This window comes from Morone saxatilis, unplaced genomic scaffold, assembly GCF_004916995.1.
Source record: "Morone saxatilis isolate NCDOM2014 unplaced genomic scaffold, NCSU_SB_2.0 Contig22, whole genome shotgun sequence".
Lineage (NCBI taxonomy): Eukaryota > Metazoa > Chordata > Actinopteri > Moronidae > Morone > Morone saxatilis.
Genome location: NW_023339785.1, coordinates 17,730,934 through 17,749,743, shown reverse-complemented (window position 1 = coordinate 17,749,743; position 18,810 = coordinate 17,730,934). Strand labels below are relative to the sequence as shown.

At 41.8% G+C, this 18,810-nt stretch overlaps 1 protein-coding gene across 2 annotated transcripts; it reads right to left on the bottom strand.

Moving 5' to 3' along the window:
- Window positions 1–302: 302 nt before the first annotated feature.
- eda (ectodysplasin A) lies at window positions 303–12,267 on the bottom strand. 2 transcript variants are annotated; one of them, XM_035669953.1, is made up of 8 exons: window positions 11,796–12,267; window positions 5,446–5,545; window positions 3,483–3,521; window positions 2,984–3,139; window positions 2,597–2,631; window positions 2,425–2,476; window positions 1,691–1,821; window positions 303–1,386 (listed from the first exon to the last, which is right to left on the bottom strand). In XM_035669953.1, the coding sequence occupies exons 1-8, from the start codon at window positions 12,117–12,119 to the stop codon at window positions 1,126–1,128; spliced, it is 1,098 nt and encodes a 365-aa protein (XP_035525846.1). In that variant the 5' UTR covers window positions 12,120–12,267; the 3' UTR covers window positions 303–1,125. The 2 variants fall into 2 exon arrangements, with proteins under 2 accessions (XP_035525846.1, XP_035525847.1); XM_035669954.1 differs by having other exon boundaries at window positions 1,697–1,821.
- Between the last annotated feature and the right edge of the window lie 6,543 nt (window positions 12,268–18,810).

The window sequence follows — 18,810 nt, the reverse complement described above, 5'->3', positions numbered from 1 at the left end:
CCCCGGAAATCTAAATGTTCGGTTTCAAAATTTGTTTCTAAATGAGGAACTATCTTCTCTCTGCTGCTCAAGATGGAACTCATTTAGATTGCACGAAGATTACAGCCAAATTTGCAGTGTATTGTGAAACTTTCAGTCAAAGTAAACGCCACATTTTAATAAAGACAAAACGCCTCACTCAAAGAACATCATTTGTTCTTGTCAGTCCTCGTGCCAGCAGAGTCCCATCTAAAAAAAGAGAAGTTTTAACCTTTTAAATAAATACCACCGGCTGCACATACAGAAAAGACAGACGAAAGGGTTTAGACAGAAAATGAAACATTTTAATCCATCAATCAACTCCATTTACAAAAGTATATCCCTTTTATATACAATATGTACAAAGACGTATAAACAACTATCATTTTTCCACATGGATTCATTCATACGGTATCTAAACAATAGCACTGTAACAAAACATATCACTGATATTCTGCAGGGATGCTGTAGTGCAAATGTGCGCAAAATATATAGTGCTGTTGCTCTGTGAATACCTTATAACTCCAATTTTAATGGACTTTTCTCAGCTTTGCATAGATACCTTTATACTTACTTTGAACAAATATATGATCTTTCAATCATGTTTAAAACCCAGGGGCATATGGAGCTTTAAGCCCCTTGTTAAACCACTTACTTATAACTGATAACATAATTAAATTTATTAAAAAGGGCCAACTATACAAACTGCAAATACAACATTTTGAATAGATGGTGTTTTTGGAGATACAAGATTATCATTCAACAGCACTTTAAAGTATGTAAATATTAGGTATATGTCAGCGCAGTGTCCTTCCTTGTTATAAAGAGAGATGCCGTCTGTGTTGACACAAAATGGTGGCCATAAATAGAAACGTTTGTTTGATGAGGACATTTGGCTCATCGAGGCTGATCTCTTTGCACAGAATCAATACAGAGCTGTGAAAGTGAACAAAAGTCACCCAGGGGCTCCCTCAGCTTTAATAATCCCGAGGGTTTCAGTTTCCTCTAAACAGGGGGCAAGACTTGGGCTAGAAGTTGCTTGCTACTGATTTGACCGTTGTGAGCAACTTCTCCTTTCTGTAGAAGGGCTGGTGTGTTGTGTAGTTATCAGTTCTGTCCAGCAGATGGAGCCTCTCCAAGTCTGACACTTCCCAGGAAGGTGGTGTGGTTGGTCATACTGATGAGTGTGTCCTCATACACTATGCGTATGGAAATCCTCTGGCCGGCGCGGAGCAGGCTCACCCCAGCCGTGTAGCAGGTGTTGAACTTGCGCTGGCCCGTCTCGATGCTGCAGGTGCAGCGGAGGAACGGGTTGGAGTCCACCATCACCTCATAGCTGGCAATGTCGGTGAAGTTGAGGTAGTACACCTGGTGGAGAGGGGAGACATAAAATTCACACAAGACTGAGAGGGGTAGTCAAAACAAGTCCACATGATATTTAAGAGCTTATTTAAAGCTGGAACAGCTGGGGTATCAGAGTAGCCAACAGGGGTTTGAGTTATAGACGTTCACATTTAGCCACAGGGAGAGGAAAAGAAATGTCTTAAAGTATAACTCAAACATTTATGGATAAACAAAGCAAGCAGGTTTTTAAGCTTAAATGCAGAACAACTGCCAGCTCTTTTGACTCTGAACTGTAAATTATAAGAGTTACGTCAAGGACCGTACTCACTTCTACCTGACTATATATGAAGTAGACACCATCCAACAGCACCTCCAGCTCTCCAGAGCGAGAGTGCATTTTAAACACGCGGTGATGGATGGACACCATCTTCCAGTTCCTAAGGATTCCTTCGGACAGATCTAAACATGTCACAACAAATAAACAAGAGGCAAACAGTCAACATAAACAGCTATCAGCAGTGTTTAAACTACAACCAGAGCTCAGCACTGACAGACAATATAAACCTGCTAATGATGCTTACACTCACATTTATACTGTGTCATAACTGGAATCTGCTAGCATGCGAGGCTTCTGCTCCTGACCTGAGTTAACACGGGTCTGGCTTATAATGTAAGCCTACAACTGTGTACTAATCCTTTAATAGGTATGGGATTACGTTAGGGTTACTATAATCTTATGGTAAATATCGGTAGCACTCTAAACCATAAAAATCTTAGGTTATGTAGGTGAGTGTGACTGAATAAAAAAAATTATATCTTAAAAAATGACTAAATCTTGCATGTTGAATCTGTAGTTTAAACATTTTTAATCAAGTGAGTGTAAACAGTTTATAGTGTTTATATTTATTCTGGTGTAAGTCTGTGGTTGAGCAGGGATGTGTTTAGTTGAACAGTTGCAGAGCCAGGTCTTTGACAAGAGACATTAACAGGGATTAAGCATGTTTATTGTTTTGTGTCAAACACGGTGGTGTAACTACAAGTAAGAACAGACAGAAGGCCCACCTTCTCTCACTTGGATGGTTGTCTCCTGCCCTTGCAAATGAACCACTGCAGGCTGAAAAACAAAAGAATCTCTGGTGACTAATCTGGATACACAGTAAAACAAGGGAACAGCTGTTTCATCTGGGATTTTGTGTGGGATACAATTTAATTTCCAGTAGGTGACATACTCTACCTGGAATTCCTTTGTTTTTGTCTTATCGGGAACCCCTGCAACAATAAGAGAGACAGAGAGACATGATAAAGATTCTGGCTTCAACACTGCTGAGGAACAAAGAGATGATGATTAAAACAAAACAAACACTGGCATACTTTAAAGATACATCACTGCTATCCCACACTATGTTTGACATCTTGCATCAGAAACTCTCACTGTGAAGGCAATGAGTTCATCAATTTTTGTCAACTTGAGCCCCCTTCTAGTGTGGGAACGCGTCTACATGCAGGAAAATACTGTAATCTAAGAACAAATCTCTCAACTCATGGGTGTTTCCAAGTCCTCTGGCTTGAGTTCAGGCCATCTCAGCGTGTTATCGTTTCATTTCTATTTTAAGTTTTATACCTGCTGGACCTTGAGTCCCTGGAGGTCCCTGTGGCCCGGGGGGTCCAGGGGGGCCAGCGGGCCCCACGGCGTTGCTTCCTGGAATACCAGGGATTCCAGGGATGCCCGGTGGACCCGGGGGACCTGGAGGACCAGGGGGCCCTGGCCTTTTTTTCCCTGTAAACAGAAAGAAAAAATGGTTGGCGAACTAAAAAACTGAGCAGGTTAATCTTTTGACAGTCAATTTTATTCATATAGTTTGAAATCACAAATTTGCCTCCCAAGGGCTTTACATTCTGTACAAATGCAGTACAGACTGTAAATCCTGATATGAAGCCAGCCAAGAGGCAGGAATAATTTTCCTGACGGAAAAAATCAAATATTGAAAGCTTGTCATTTACTTAAAGCCACCGCGGTTATTGGATTTTGGACAACATCGGATACTCCCAGAGAGTAGGCAGCAGGTAGCAGTCCAATCAGTGAACAGGATAACTGAAATGTAGGCTGAATTATGTATTACCTTTTTTCTTTTCTTTCCTTTTATCCCTTCCAGTCGATTCTGTAAGAAACAAAAACAGTGTGATTAAGCTTGAAATGGTCTCCTGAACAATTATCATCTCAGATAACATCTCGGGTATCCAGCTCATTCCATGTAGGTATCCTGAATAGGCTAAAATAACAGATTCAGATGTTCGGCACTGAACACTGGAGTGGAGGTATGTCAGTCTGTGGTATCTTCTAGTGTAGTAATTTGTAAGTGTGGTTTCACCTCCTCTGTATGAACAAGTGCCTTAAGCATTCACAGGCAGTGGAACTGGAGAAGATCATTAGAGAGATACTTTATCCTGCCAAAATCCTTTTCTTTGAATTAAGCCCAGATGGAGAATGCAGATGAAAGTGTGTCTGCATGTGAGCGTGCGCATGTGTTTGTGTGTGTCTCCCCTTTACAACCATGTGTATGTGTGTGCGTGCATGGATGTTGGTGGGGCATCTATGTCAGTGCTTGAAAGATAAAATGCACTTAGTGTGCATCTGTGTGTGTGTGTGTTCTGTGTGCAGCTGAAGAATCCTTTTCAAAAAGCCGTCTCGCTGCTCTTGTGTTTACCATGTCATTACAACTACAAAGGCCATTTAACCTTAAAACCTCACAGTTTGAGTCCCCCTCAAACATATGGCCAATGTTTCTCCTCTGGCTAAATGACTGGATGCATCCGCATAGATTTCTCTTAACGAGCAGCCCTATCTGGAATCTGGTGCCCGTTAGGAGTGCCCAGAACGCACACATACGCACACACGTGCAAACACAGGACACACACACACACACACACAAACACACATCTAAGGCTGAGATTACAAAAGCCTTTGTCTGTGCGCTGAGAGCAGAGGAGAGACCTGGGAATGATTAGTGTTTAGAGGCTCGGGACTTTACTGATTTATGTAGAAAGTCTCAAAGGTGAGTTTTTTCTTCTAATTTAAACACAATCACTAAACTTCCCCCCAAGTATTCAGTGTCACGCCACAGACATTGGAATGCCTTGTGATCATGCTGCACTTGTTGCTCTCAGACATGAAACTTCAAAGGCTTCGCTTTTTTATTTGCATAGCTCACATTCTAAACAAAAACTACAAAAGCAAATTCAGACGTATTGGCCATATGGTTCTCTGTGGAGCTATTGATTACGATAAATCAATTCAGTGGAATTAATGAAAGCCACAAACGTCTGAGATGATAACCTCTTTTAGAAATGGCCACATAGTTTCTTCAAATGACTGCATGTTCTACAACGTGATACATTCGTTTTTTTGTGTGGCTTATTTTCTAATGGTACGGACCTGACTAATACGCAGTTGGATTCAAACGTCCAGATCTGCTTACTTGACAGATGCAAAAGATATTTCGGGGACCCGGTATTATTTTGAGACGGGGGAAATCAACACAGGCTTTGCTGTCTGTTTCAAATTGGTGAAACCCTCCCAAACCCCTTGTTGTCCTTGTTTGCTATCCAAGTAATAATCAATCCCATTCCGTTTAATCTCTTGCTCTATAAACTCTGCAACATTATGTGGTGGAGCTGCTTTGTTAAGTAAGCGCAAAGCAGTAAAAAAATCAATTTCACAAAAAGTGGGAAACCATTAACAAACTGTTTTTCAAAATGTAAGAGCCTTAAGCCCACCAAAAGCCTATTATTTACACTGAACTGAATCCCCTCCAAACAAACAAGAGTTACAGAAACCATTGCTCAACAGTCGACCGGGCCATTGCCAAGTACATATCCAGAAAATAGACGGATGCATGCAGGTGCACCACAGAGCAATGGTCTGTAAGGTTCTTGTGTCATTAAATGTACTGAATTTAGAGTTTAAGCTTGAAAGATACAGAAGGGGAGAACTGGGAGACAAGAAAGCTGTCAGCATACAAATCCTGTATTAGGACAGAAGACACAGACGGCACTAAATGAGGATATATTCGAAATAAAACATGCCTGTTTCTGGCTGCTTGCCGGGACTCCTTTTCGCTCGCTGAGTTATGCCCCTGCTGTCCTCTGTGGCATGGGATTCACTGTTTCTGTGCAGTAACTTCTCCTGGTGAAAAACAAAAGAAAATATTAATGAGCATGTGTAATTCATATTGGCAGAACATTCAAGAGGGCCACTGGCTCGATACACAGGGCCTCTCCTCAGAATATTAATACCAGCCAAGATCACCTTATATTAATTCCGTGAAGCAAACAAAAGGGATGAGTGATACAAGGTTTTGAGAGCGAAACCCATGTTACAAGTGGCCTTTCTATTCTTGGGGTATATTGTTTGCACAGACACAACTTGGGGCATTTGAAAAGATGTGAGACACTGTCAGCCAGCACATTCATTGGTGGCCAAGTCATTGTCTGTCCCATCGGGGCTGTAACCCATCCTGTAACCCAAGTCACTTTTGTCTGTGTTTCTGCCGTTTGAGACAGTCACCTGGACACGACTGCTCCAAAATTCACCTTTTTATACAAAGGGAGGACATGAATTGTGGTTAATCTGAGAGCAATACCCATTCACATGGCACCTGGTCCCAGCCCTATTCAGAGGTTGCATGAATAAGCTAAAAAAAAAAAAAAAAAAATGGAGTCAAAGAAAAGGATCTGATGTAGCTGGTCTGAGCTCATCCCTAAAAACAGGAAACGCTATGCTACAGTGGTGGGGTGTTCCCATGGGCGAGTGAGTGGCGGGACAAACCACATGCCTGTGTTCTTATGTGACTGGTTCTGGTCAACCTACATTCACACGAACACTGTAGGACGGGCTGACCTGACTGTAACACGCTCAACACTCGAAAAGTTGAAAAACGCAGATTGTTCAAAGTCGCCTTCAGTTAGAACAGCCAGTTTGTGATCACATCTTTGGAGGATTCCCAGAATCCGATAGACAAAGAAACTCTGCACTGGAAACACAACAAGACCACCCAAAGCAAAAACTTCTTTCTTTTTGACAAGCGTCAAAATATACGAGTGCTTTTGGTCACACTTTGGAGTGTCAGCATAAATAATGGTAAAAGAGCAAGATAAAGGCTCCCGATGGCTGACGACAGACCAGACAACTTGTGTTTGTGCTGGACATCTGCTCGGAGTTTGGATAACTAATCTCCAAAGCAGTGACACGTGCGGCACCTTAGCATGGATCAAAAGATAATAAATAATGATGTATCATTTCTTCTTATTGCTGGGGATGAATCAGACAAGCTTGCTGACAGACACTTTGACCTCTCTTTTTCCGCGGGGGCCTACCCCAAGACGACACGCTCCGTGTTTCCATCTGTGACCTTCAAATAAACACGCTCCGACGGCGAGAGGCTCTCCTTCTCCCGAAAAGCTGCGTGAACTCCCAGTGCCTCTTTGTGTGGTTTTCCAAGCAGAGCCACTGAAAGACCATGAGGGGAGAAGACAAGAAAAGTTATGTTTCCAGTTTATTCTATACCTCGACTCAGATGTGGGAACCCGCGCCGGGGTGAGGGATGAGCTGTATCATGTCAAACACCCCCCGCTGGCGGTGTTGGGCCAGCTCGGAGCAGTTAAAGTCTACATCCCTGACCAGCTGCCAGCCATGTCTGACCTTATGAGCACGGGAATTCCAGCCTGATGGAGGAGTATGTGTTGGAATGGTTTTTCGACACACACAGACCTCCAGATGTTCCCGCGAGCAGCGACGTTTGCTGTTCATTTGGTGTGCAGGTGTCTCCACATCTCCTCTCCAGCTGTTGGCATATAGGGGGCTTTTACCTCTCAAAGGATTCTGGGTGTATGTTCAGGCATATGGCATTACACTTTCGTCTGTTCTGACAGCCAAACATGATTCAACAGCCAATTTCTGGCCCGAGATTAAGCTCCAGCAGAACGACAAAAAACAAACAAGCAATCTGCTAGGCTACTACCAAAACTGGTGCAGCTTGTGTTGTTGATGAAGGCAGCAAAGCGATAAAAAGAAAAAAGAAAAAAGCTATTCCATTATACGATGATGAGAAATGGTTTTGCGCCCTTGTTTGCTTCATTTCACTTCATTACAACATTTACAGCCTTCATACCCTTCAAAGGCATGCAGAGTTACAGTAAATCAGGATGACAATGTGTTGGTATGTATGCCAAGTGCCAACTATTGAGTAAACCATTCTTTTTCAGCACAAGGGAAAAAATGCTATTAATTAGAGGGCTTTCAAATCTTCAAAGCGTGGGGGGTGCTGTTGCGCGCAGAGGACGCGATTCCCTGTTGTTCTGTAAGGATATGACTAAAATTCAGTCACCCCGGGGATGTGTAATTTTGTGATCACAAGACTTCTTTTTTTGCGCTATTAACACTTACTACAACGGCTTGTATTCCTAACGATTTCTGCGCTTACACTACTGAACCCTGACATTCAGAACTTTTCAAGCTGTTTATGAAGTGTGAAAAGTGTTTTTTTTTTTTGACCAGTACTGTTTCCTAGCTCATATCTCTCCACAAATACGGACATTTTGGCTGCAGTAACGCCCCTAAAATCTTGGACCCAAAGTGACAATTAGTCACTAACTGCAGCCTGGGTGTCTATCACCGCTGTACAGGGAGAACTGAGCGTTCGCAATCCTCCCGTGATTCACACTCCTGGATAGAACAATGACAGCGTGTTTTCTTCTTAAATATCATACAGGAGGGTTCTTGCCTCAGCCAAAACCAGACCCTGCTCTCTGGAAGGCCATGTGTTTCAAACCATAACTTGGGTAATTTAATAACAGTGTCCATAGATTGTCATCTAAAAAAGCTGTGGAGCTCAACCTAAGGGAAATGTTGCCTGTCAACAGCCAATCACGTTTCAGATTGTTGCAACACCGCTGGCAAAGTGACTTCTAGCTGAATGCTGCGAATGCCTTGAGAATTTATTATTTTGGTAGATGTTTGTGACTCTGGACTTAATCTTTACTGGGCGTCTACGCCATGCATCTGTCAAGGCAATTCAGTGGTATATGGAAAAGCTTGCAGCCTCGTATCTCTGATGTTTCGACCTCCTCTGCCTTGTGCTTTTACGACACTTGCGTCCACGCTGATTTATGCCTGATACGGAGGCTCGCTCTATCTGTACATACGACGCCGCTGTTTTAACTAATCATGCGCTGGTCGCAATTAAAGTAGATGTGGGTGACAGCCCACCCTGGAGCCCCAGAGCTTGTATGCTGCTGAGGACTTTGTGTCCCATCAAACTGACTTTTTTAATAGCCGTTAACTAGACTCCAGATGTTTCAGCATCTGTTCCCTGTGAGACTTTGAAGGCATACATCAGAGGAGAAAATTATTTCATATAATGGTTATAAGAAAAATGTTAGGCAAGAATAAAACGCTATCTGAGCGAACACAATTAGATATGACTTTTATTAGGTTTCGCTGGCTGGGGTCAGGTGAAAGAGGGTCAGGCTGACTGCGAGCGACACTTGCTCTCGTTCAGTAACGCCCGGCATCACACTCGTGCTTCAGACCTCGGAGCTGCACACCTGGGAGGGGCTTTTTACTGTCGGGAACTGTGCAGATCTGCTGGGCAGCTGGGATTTACTGCCTTGCTCAAGGGCATACCAACTGTGACTGTGGAGGGGAAGACTGTTTGTTCACTTCCCAGACCTGGACCATAAATGACCAGATCATCTGCGCTCATTAAGAGGCAACTAGGTGGATCGGGAAAAGTGTGAGATGTTAAGTGGTATGTCATTTTTTAAATTGCATACCAGAACTGCTCCTATTGTTCCTGATGTCCTGCTTTTATTTATATTTTATGATATTTGTTACATTTAGTATCATTGCTAGAACAATCTCTTAAGTCACAGTTTAGACTGCCAAACAATATTGTTTCCATTTCTCTACTTACATCTGAGGAAACATAAAATATTTTCATAGCATTTGTAATCTATCTTTGGCTCACATTACCCCACAACCCCGGTTACAAGCAGTCCCCTCCTCTGTTCACTGAAAAACTAATTGGAAACTTGCAATGTTCCAGCTTATATAGCCTAGATCCTAAGATGAGAGTTAAAGGCACTTTTCGCGTGCGTCTCCAAATTCTCCCAACTGTCCCGCACAAAAGGCTTGCTCTTAACAGGCGTAGCTTGTTTTGCCTGTAAAACATGGCATAAAATGTGACCCAAACCTAAAACCAGATTCAAAAATAAATGGAATATTGCAAGATTTAAAATACATTCGCTGCCAGAATAAACAGAGGATGGAGTTTTCTTTTCATGAATCAAACTTACGGATTAAAGCGCTTTTAATTTGAGCCCAGTGTAACGAAAACACTTCTTTCCCCAAGCACCTAGAGAAGATATTTACATCTCTAAACTCATGTCACGATTAAAAGAACCTTTATCCTCCTTATTAGCGTGATATCAACTGAGCTAAAGTTTTCTTTCCATTCGGTTTGACTCAAGAAGCCGCTTAACAACAGAATATGTCAGAAAGTGTTAAAACGGGCTAATGTCCGACACTGAGCAGCCCAGTCTGACACGCACTAAAGTCGGCGTCCAAAGCGGTTGTTCGTTGATGACAATCCACAACAACTGTCTTATGCAGAAAACGTCTATCACAACGCGGACACTCCGATACGACGCCAATGTTTGTGTAATGTCACATGCATGTCTCTGCGGTATGTATGTTTGCTCTTACGTCTGATTGCTTTTGCTCTTCTTTTTGAAATGCTATGTTACACTATATGTCTGTATACCTGCACATCACATCGAATTTCACAGATGCTGCTGAAGTGCCTTTGATGGAGACTTGTGTGAAAAATCCAATAAACAATTTTTAGCTCTACAAAAAAAGAGTCTTCAAAGGAAATTCTTGAAAAGCTAACAAGTGCGGCCGCTGCGTCCAAATGCCACATGCTCCTGTTTCTCCAACTATGTAAACTGTGGGATGTGTAATCAGAGTTGTTTAATGCAGACATCTGGCAAAGACAGCATCACAGCGCTGTTAAATATTTACAGCTGGGCCACAGTCTTTCACCTCATGAAGCGTCACCATCTGGGTTAAATACCGGGCCCATCTCGCTCGGCTTTAACCAGGGAAACCAAACTAAAATAAGCTAAGCGAAGGACTAAATGAATAGGCAGAGCTTCCCACTTGTGAAAGGAAAATGTTACAGAGCAAACACCAATACCAGCCATTGATCTTGATAATCTTTCCTTACAGAGAAACAAACGCCTCCATCCTCCAAGTCCTCCGGGTGACTATCAAGTTGACGGCTCTGCACAATTAAATGTCCAAGCCAATGCCCCACACAGAGGATAATTTTCTCGGTGAAAACATTACACAACTGGTGACATATGAGCTAATTGAGCAAGCAATGCAAAGTTGAAACCTACACTTGGGTCCCTTTTGTACCGCTGAAATTAGGGAGTGTGTGGAGGTGGAGGTGGTGGTGGTGGTGGGGTTGGTGGGGTTGGGAGATGGGGGGGGGGTTCGGTTGTTGCCAAAGCCACAGACAACACAATGAACATTCAATCAGCCCGCTGCCAGAAAAGAAAACACATGTGAGATGAGGCTGGCTCGGCTCCAAGTACCAACTGCCCCATCTAAGTCCTGATGAATTTACATCAGCCCCTGGGCTCTGCACCTGCTGGTGATCCAGTTAATTTTCTGTCCACCTGCTCCAGCACATTGACTGACCCCGTCTCTGTGAATCCAGCTGGGCAGGCTGCCTAAGTTTTGAGCATCAACCTCTGTCTGTTTAGAGAGGTAGGTGGTGGTGGGGGGGGGGAGCTCTGGGAAACAAGACAAATTGGGTTAAATGTGGTTTGATTGAGGAAAAATAAAAAGCCATTTCTTAAGTAAGTGAGTTAACTATGGGTTGTTTGGTTTTTTTCATGAGCTGTTTCTTGTTTTATGCAGGCAAAAAAATTAAATAATGTGCACCATACCTCTCTGACTTCCTTGATATGCCTCCCCTGGATGTTTACCTGAACAGGAGACTTTGGCCAGGTGACAGACTTAAAGCTTATACTTTTGTGTATCTTTGTCCAAGAGGCTGAATCACGCACACGGGAGCGCTAATTCAAAACATATTTGTCTGGAAACTGAGCTGGCAAAACTTCGTGACAGGCTACTGTAAAGTAAGTTGCCCAGAAACATGCCATAACAGAGCACAGAGGCAAAACCTGACACCGTGATACGGGAACAGGAGGACTGAACGGAGGTGAATGAACACGAACAGCCTCCGTGAGAGGAATGAAAACAATGCCGTCTTGAATGAGCTGCTCTTCATTTAACTTTTTTTTTTTTCTTCCCTAACATGTTTCTGTCTTTTCTACGATGTTTTTTTTTGTTTTTGTTTTTTTACCTCATGACCCTCTCCTCCGCGGCTGCTGCCGGACTCCAGTCGCGGGTGGCCGGGCGAGAGCACCGCCGCCGGGTCAGCCAGGTCACTCCCCGCAAGTGTCAACATGGAGTCCCGCTTCTGGTGGATAATTTCCCTTTTGACTTCGGACCGCAGATCCAAATAGCAGACGAGGGTGACAGCGTGCAGACACAGCGACAGCAGGAATAATCCCAGGAAGACGACACTGCCGCTCCGACTCCTGCACTTCTTGTTGCACGTGCACGGAGCTGCTCTGGGCATCACTTTGTCCGGGAAATCCTCCGCGGGTGAACCATCGCGTGCCATTATCGGACGGAGCGCGAGTCAGATGCTCTTTATCTCGGCATAATCGGCTCGTTTGTCTCGCGCGGGCCGCGGCTACTCATTTACGTGGAGACTCATAGGTGCAGCAGCAGCAGGTCGGTGCAAACTTCTTCGAGTATCTGTAGTAACAATGGAGGCCCGCCCACCTGCTCTGTGATTGGCCGGTGACAATTACGAACCCAGACAATCCGGGCCAGAGGTTGGACGGGCTGGATGCACCAGGTGAAGTAGTGGAGCGACACCTAATGGACGAACGGTGCTGCTGCAATGCCCGTGGGCTCAGGATGAGATTATGAGAATATTCCCCTTTTTATATTTGTTTGTTGCTCACAGTGTGTCGTGTGATTATTACTCAGCACACCGAGGCAGGAAAACACCTTTCGTGACATTCCTCTGTGATTTATTTTCTGTTATGTGAGTGTGAATGGGAAGGGGTGGTCAGTCGCTGATGTAATGTATATTGTTTATGCATTTGTTTTATGTGTTTTAGGCTGTGGACATGCTATTTTTCATTGGTATACTTTGTTTGGCACTTTGTTTTGTTATGTGGGTGGCACATGAAGCGGTGGTCCTGTGTGAAGAACTGATTTAAAACCCTGGTAAATATTGCCCAGTGTTGTTATTGAAAAAGAACAAGCGGTTGATGATTTCATCATATCATCAAAGAGTGGAAAAGTATTGCAAATTATATCCTTAAACAGACTACACATTATACAATTATATTTAATTACATCTGGACCCTGTCAAGCTGAGCAGTATGATAGCAGGCCTGGAAGAGAGTCAATGTCACAGTGAGGTCAGCACCACTCTGTGTACAACACCATCAAATACTCTAAACACGTGTCACTCAGCTGAACTTGGGGAATATTTTGACATTTATGTTACCAAAAAGCCAGCTGAGGACAATGCCTTAACGAGATTGAATGTGGCACTGCGGTTTTCTACATTCTCAACCTCCAAAGCAGACCTTACTTTTGTTCTTTTTCAGATGTAGACACTTTGATCTCTGGAGCAAGGAAACAGAGGTAGCCTGTAGATCAGTCCGTCCTTCAGCCTTGACATGATCAAACCAGTGCACTGAGCGGGGCTGAAACTTGGGGCCTTGATGGATCACCAGCTTAGATTAGTTTTCAGGCAAGTGCCACAAAACATCAGTCTTTATTTCTTTGGGACAAAACCTGACATTTGAGTGCACTTGACCTACAGAGAGGTACACTCTTTCATAATATGAGCTCACCCTGACAGACACTGAGTAATCGCTGGTATTCACATGGTATTGTGGGAGAAAATAATGGAGAAGAATGACTTTAGGAGATCAGAATACGGGTATTTCATCACTGTGAAATGTTTTCACCATGAAGTTGATTACTGTACGAAGGCGAGAACTCCTTGCTGTATTTCTCAGGATTCTGCTCTTACTGCCGCTATATCACAGCCCATTTCTCCTCAGCACAATCTGCTTCATTCCTTCAACTCGTCTGCAGAAAAAAAAGTGATTCTAGTCAGCTGCCACTGAAGGGCAGTATTGCCAAGCCATAAATCAACATGCCAGTGTCCTGATGAACTTGAACTTAAAAGACAAAACGGATTTACATTGGGTGAATAATGACGTTTAAATAATTATTTTTTATATTCTCTATGTATATCTTTATGTAGCTTCTCTGTGGTCAATAATTATTATCCACATATTAAGCATCCTTCTTCTCTCTCTCCTGGGAAGTCATTTCTTCATTGTTAGAATATAAGATAGTGAAATCATAGAGGGAAAGACATTCAAAGTAACCCTCACAGGGCCTGTGACTGAGGGCTCAGCCTAAGCATGTTTGCCACGCTTTTCATCCAAGCAGCAGGCACAATGACTTTGAGACACGGATAATTCGGGACTGGAATAGTTAGGCATATACATCTCCTATGATTTCAACCCATTTTTAATTGTTTTATAGGTTACTATATATGTGAGGAGTGGATTTAGGCTATACTCTTTCAAATTTTATCCTAATTTTTTTCAGTGTTTGTTTTTGTGGAAAGCGGAGGTCAGAGGGCCTCGAGGTAAAGGCCACTCGATGAGTGACCTCTATATCTGCTGCCTTGTTTCAGACAACACAAATTTAAAGCCTGTGACAATTAAAAACAGTTTTGTCGTGATTGTTTTTTTGGCACCAAAAAGAGGAGGAATAATTCTTGCAGCATCCCTCGGGCATCAATGCAGCGTTCATAAATGGTGTGCCACTCTATCCTCTCTGAGCTTATAACAAGATTTAGAGGCTTTCCCTGCCAGATGATGGAGTTTTGCAGGAGGAATAGGCACTCTTATATTTTACCACGGAGAGCAGAGTGGTGGGCTGAGGCTCATGACTCCAACAAGCTGTTGGAAAACTGTTTGGTCTCGACCAAATTTTTACTTTCTCCTATGCACAAATTCAAATCCACTTTCAATTGCCATCATATGGAATCACATATGAGCTAGAGTGATTCAAAGCTAATAGAACAATACCATTACATATTACAGTAAATTGTTTTATTCCTCTCCACCCCATACATTACCTTCTCAGGAGTCATTGTTTCTGCACATTGAATTGTGGAGGAGTAACCTTGGCTAATTGATATGCTGTGACGTTTGATTTCCTACCTATAAATCTCCTGTAAATTGGACCACGTCTCCCATTTCCCTGAACAATGATTCATTCACTCTCATTGTGGGCGTCTGTCTTAAGAGTCCTTATCAAGATCCGAGAGCTCTCTCTCGCTGCCGTTATTTTTGTACCGTACTGCTTTTGTTGCCCTCGCCTTGCTCTCTCTCGCTCTCTGTCTATTTGCTGACTGTTGTGTGCAACTCGTTGGGTAAACTTAATTGATTTTTTTTATTCCACACAGAATTGTTGCAGTTAAGTGGCCTTTTTAGCATGCATTGGATTGTTTTGTGTGTTTTCTCAAGGCAACAGTGTTCAGGGGAATCAGTAAACAATAACATTTTAGAGTTGCTCATTTACTGTTTTAGTTTTCTTATTATTTTGGGGGCAATTTGCCTTTATTGAATAGGAGCAGTATAGGCAGGGAACCTAGGGTGAGAGAGAGGGGTATGACATGCAACAAAGAATCTCAGTCAGAAATGAACCTTGAGAGTTGCTTATATGCATATTAAACATAAGGAAATTTAACAATTGTTTAAGTAAAAGTAATAAAGTCAAAGTCAAAGTCAAAGAATTCACTATACAGGTTATTAAATAATTATACTATATATATGTATTGCCAATTGAGATAATAGAATGCCTAAACATCTGCACAGCATTTGGGAAAAACATGATAGTTACTCAGGAAAAATCCCATAAAATCCTATATACAATAGGCTACATCCTATTTTCTATCTATTTTTTCTCTGTCTTCATCATTCTGAAACCATAACACAACAAATGTTCCTGTATCCGCACCTAAAAAGAGGAAAACATTGTCTGATGTTATTATTTTTAAGTTACATTTGACAGGGTTGGAAGAGTTCACAGAATTAATGTTTAGCTGACAGATCTGCTTCATGTAAATCAATGCCATAATAATACTTTCCCAGTAGAACTTCTGCTCCATTGATTTTCCGGTTGAGTCAGAAACAATGAGGGCAAATGACACAAAGATATACAATCACTACATAGTCTAAAGATAACTAATGTAAGTTTAACGTGAAATTGCATAGGTGTAACATTAAAACTGTACTTGAAGTTTGTGCTCACTTTCATTAAAGTTCCTGTCCCTAAAAGCGTTTTTTCCTGTGCCAAGTTTCCACAGTTTAAGGCAGTTTATTTAAACAGTGACGTTTTGCTGTAAAAGCTGTAAGTTTTTTGCCTTGCCTCAAGCTCAGCAGTGCTCCTCTGTGAGTAACCTTGTCAGTAACATTGCCGCACCATCAGCAGAGACATGATTCTGTAATTGTATTTATTAATGAAAAGCAGAGGACCTGAGACACATACAGCACGCTCACATGACACGGAGTAGAGAGCAACCATGGAATACAACCATGCCATTGATCAGCTACATAATGGATATCAAAGTATAAAGAATAGTACATCACCTATTAATGCTTAAACAATGATTAAGCATGAATTAATTAGTTTCAACATGTTTCTAGTTATTCAAAATGCTATATTCATGCTTAGTTTATACAAGGGAGCTTAAAAGAGTAAAGAAATCTTCCTCAGCATTACTTATTTATATGACTACAGAAGTCATTAACACATTTTTACTAATAAACTGGTGCACAGTTATTTAACACTGTAGTGGTTATTATCATCGCTAGTCAATATTTTTGTATTAACAATGCTTTTAGATGCTACCTGTTATTACGTTCTTCATAATAACGTATTAAGTTATGTCGAACGTGGTGGACAGTTGCCTATTTACATCCAGCAGATATGGAGTAACTTTAGTATGCATTTGTATTTGCCCTCTTTAGCTCTGTTTTTGTCTCCACTAACATCTGAGGTCAATATCTGGTTTCTTTAGCAGCTAAAGGCTCCACCATGTTCACCAGGAAGCTGCTAACTTTGTCTATCTACTGTTTGGTGCTGGGCAGGTAGCATAGAGCGTGTGTATATCAGAGCTTTTTGAGCTGCTGGCTGTAACCGAAAGACATGCGTGAACCTAAACATCAAAGCGCAAAAAACCAAAAACAAACGCACAACACTGAACTTACAGATGCAGGGTTAATTGTATGTGGGTTCATTATTATTAGTGACCCTTTCACATGTGGCCATGTGATCCATGGTTGATGTATAATATAGCGATTATAGCTTTTTTAAAGATATAGAAGATTTCCACCTTTAAATGTCTATAAACGCTAGACCTATGTTATATATTTTGTTTTTTGAGAAATCCGTCATTTTAATCAGGTGGTGGGATTCCTTGCTATAAATTCTGGGTAAACACCAAGGAAACTAAACTCAGTTAGCGTTGTGGTGAATGTGCAGACCACTCCTTCATCTCTCCCCTCTCAGTTCCACAGGTTATCAGTGTGGGTGATGGAGGCACCTGTATTTTGGTGTGTTGTTATTTCATGTGTTTTCATTTAATTTCTGTATGTTAATTCAGAAATGTATACACATGCATCATTAATGTTATGCCACGTTTACAACACTCTGAGCTTTTTATGCATACGTGAGTAACAGACTAACGTTAGTAAGTTAGCTAAACTGTGCTAATACCTAACTAAATTAACTCTGAGCGTGTTAACTAATGCTATCATTTTCTGATGATCAAGATCTGGTATTTCATGGCTATCTGATAACCATGAAATATATGCCTTTGTTGTTTTATAGCTAAGGGTTAGTTCATAGCCTACCATGCAAAATTAATAATCAGCAGGTTTGTAAATGTTTTATTTGAATATTTGATATGTTGGATATGTCAGACAAGTCAGAGAGTGAGGAAGTAGGGCGGTGAGCATGACTAAATGTAAAAAAAAAAAAGAACATGACTAAATATAACGTCAATAAAACTTCAATACATTACCTCGACCATGAACAATTTCTGCAGGTCCGATTGATTTTCATCAGCTATGGTGGTTGTTTAACATTCAAGACAAGAGCCCCCATCATTCATTAGTGTCATCAAAGTAGTCTTTTCTCATTGTTTTGATTTGCACAAGTTACATACTGTACATTTAAATGTTAATCAGTATATGAGCTAAGTGAAGTATACTTAATAGCTAAAGCACAAGTTAGGTTGTGGCTAACAACAACAATAAAATACAACTCATTAAAACATTATAAAGAGAGTTTCTGTGGCTCTCTCTATTGTGTTTAAATTCAGAAAATGACAGCGAAAAGTATGTCACTGGAAAGAATTCATAAGATATGAATCAGAATACTTTGAGCCATTATCCCACTCAGACTTTTTCATGCTTTGCTGCCAGCTCCATCATCAGAGGAATGTTTACACTTTGGGTTTTTAGGCATCAAATTGCTCAGTAACCCAGAGCAGGTACAGAGATAGAAATAATTTAGACTATCTTCTTGTAGACACTTGTATAACTTGGATGTGCTGTGAAGCTGAGTCCAATAAAGAGGTGAAATATGAGTGAGATGCATGTTTATATGCGCCTTTATATGTGCCAGGATGATGGTTTATGGCCTCTCCGTTCCCTGGATGTTTTCCACGCTGCTTGTTTCTGAGGCTCATGTGAAGCTGCCACCTCCGAGAGCACAACCTCTGCCAGCTTCAATAAACAGTCACTACCCATATCAAAACCTCTAAGCCAGACCTACAGCATGATCAAGAGGCACACCTGAGGTGAACCCAGAGGTAATCTACCCTTCAGCCTCTCTCTCTGTGCCACTCACTCGGTTTATTTCTCTCTGTCTTTTGTGTTTTACTTATATTTTCTCCTGGTTTGGAATGGGAGCAATATTTTGCCTCCTTGTCACCTCTTTGATTCGACTTCACCGAATCCTCAATGATATCATGTCATGATAATCTCACACTCTCATATGCTAGGGTCTTCCATTTCCTACCCAGGACCTAGTGACCTTAGTCCATTTCATTTTTTGCCAACCGTGCACTGTCATCTTTTTTTCTTTCTCCCTCAATCTCACTCATATCCTCAACTCAGAGCCCCACTTCCCAGCACAGCCATTGCTGGGAAGAAAAAGAATAGTTTGCTCAGGTCAGTGTTCATATTTTTCTTCCT

Coding starts and splice junctions, on each gene's coding strand:
- eda (XM_035669953.1), bottom strand. CDS start 12,119: ATGGCACGCGATGGTTCACCCGCGGAGGATTTCCCGGACAAAGTGATG. Junction 3,522..5,445: donor CGGCAAGCAGCCAGAAACAG/GCATGTTTTATT, acceptor TGTTTCTTACAG/AATCGACTGGAAGGGATAAA. Junction 1,387..1,690: donor TCATATATAGTCAGGTAGAA/GTGAGTACGGTC, acceptor CCTCTCCACCAG/GTGTACTACCTCAACTTCAC.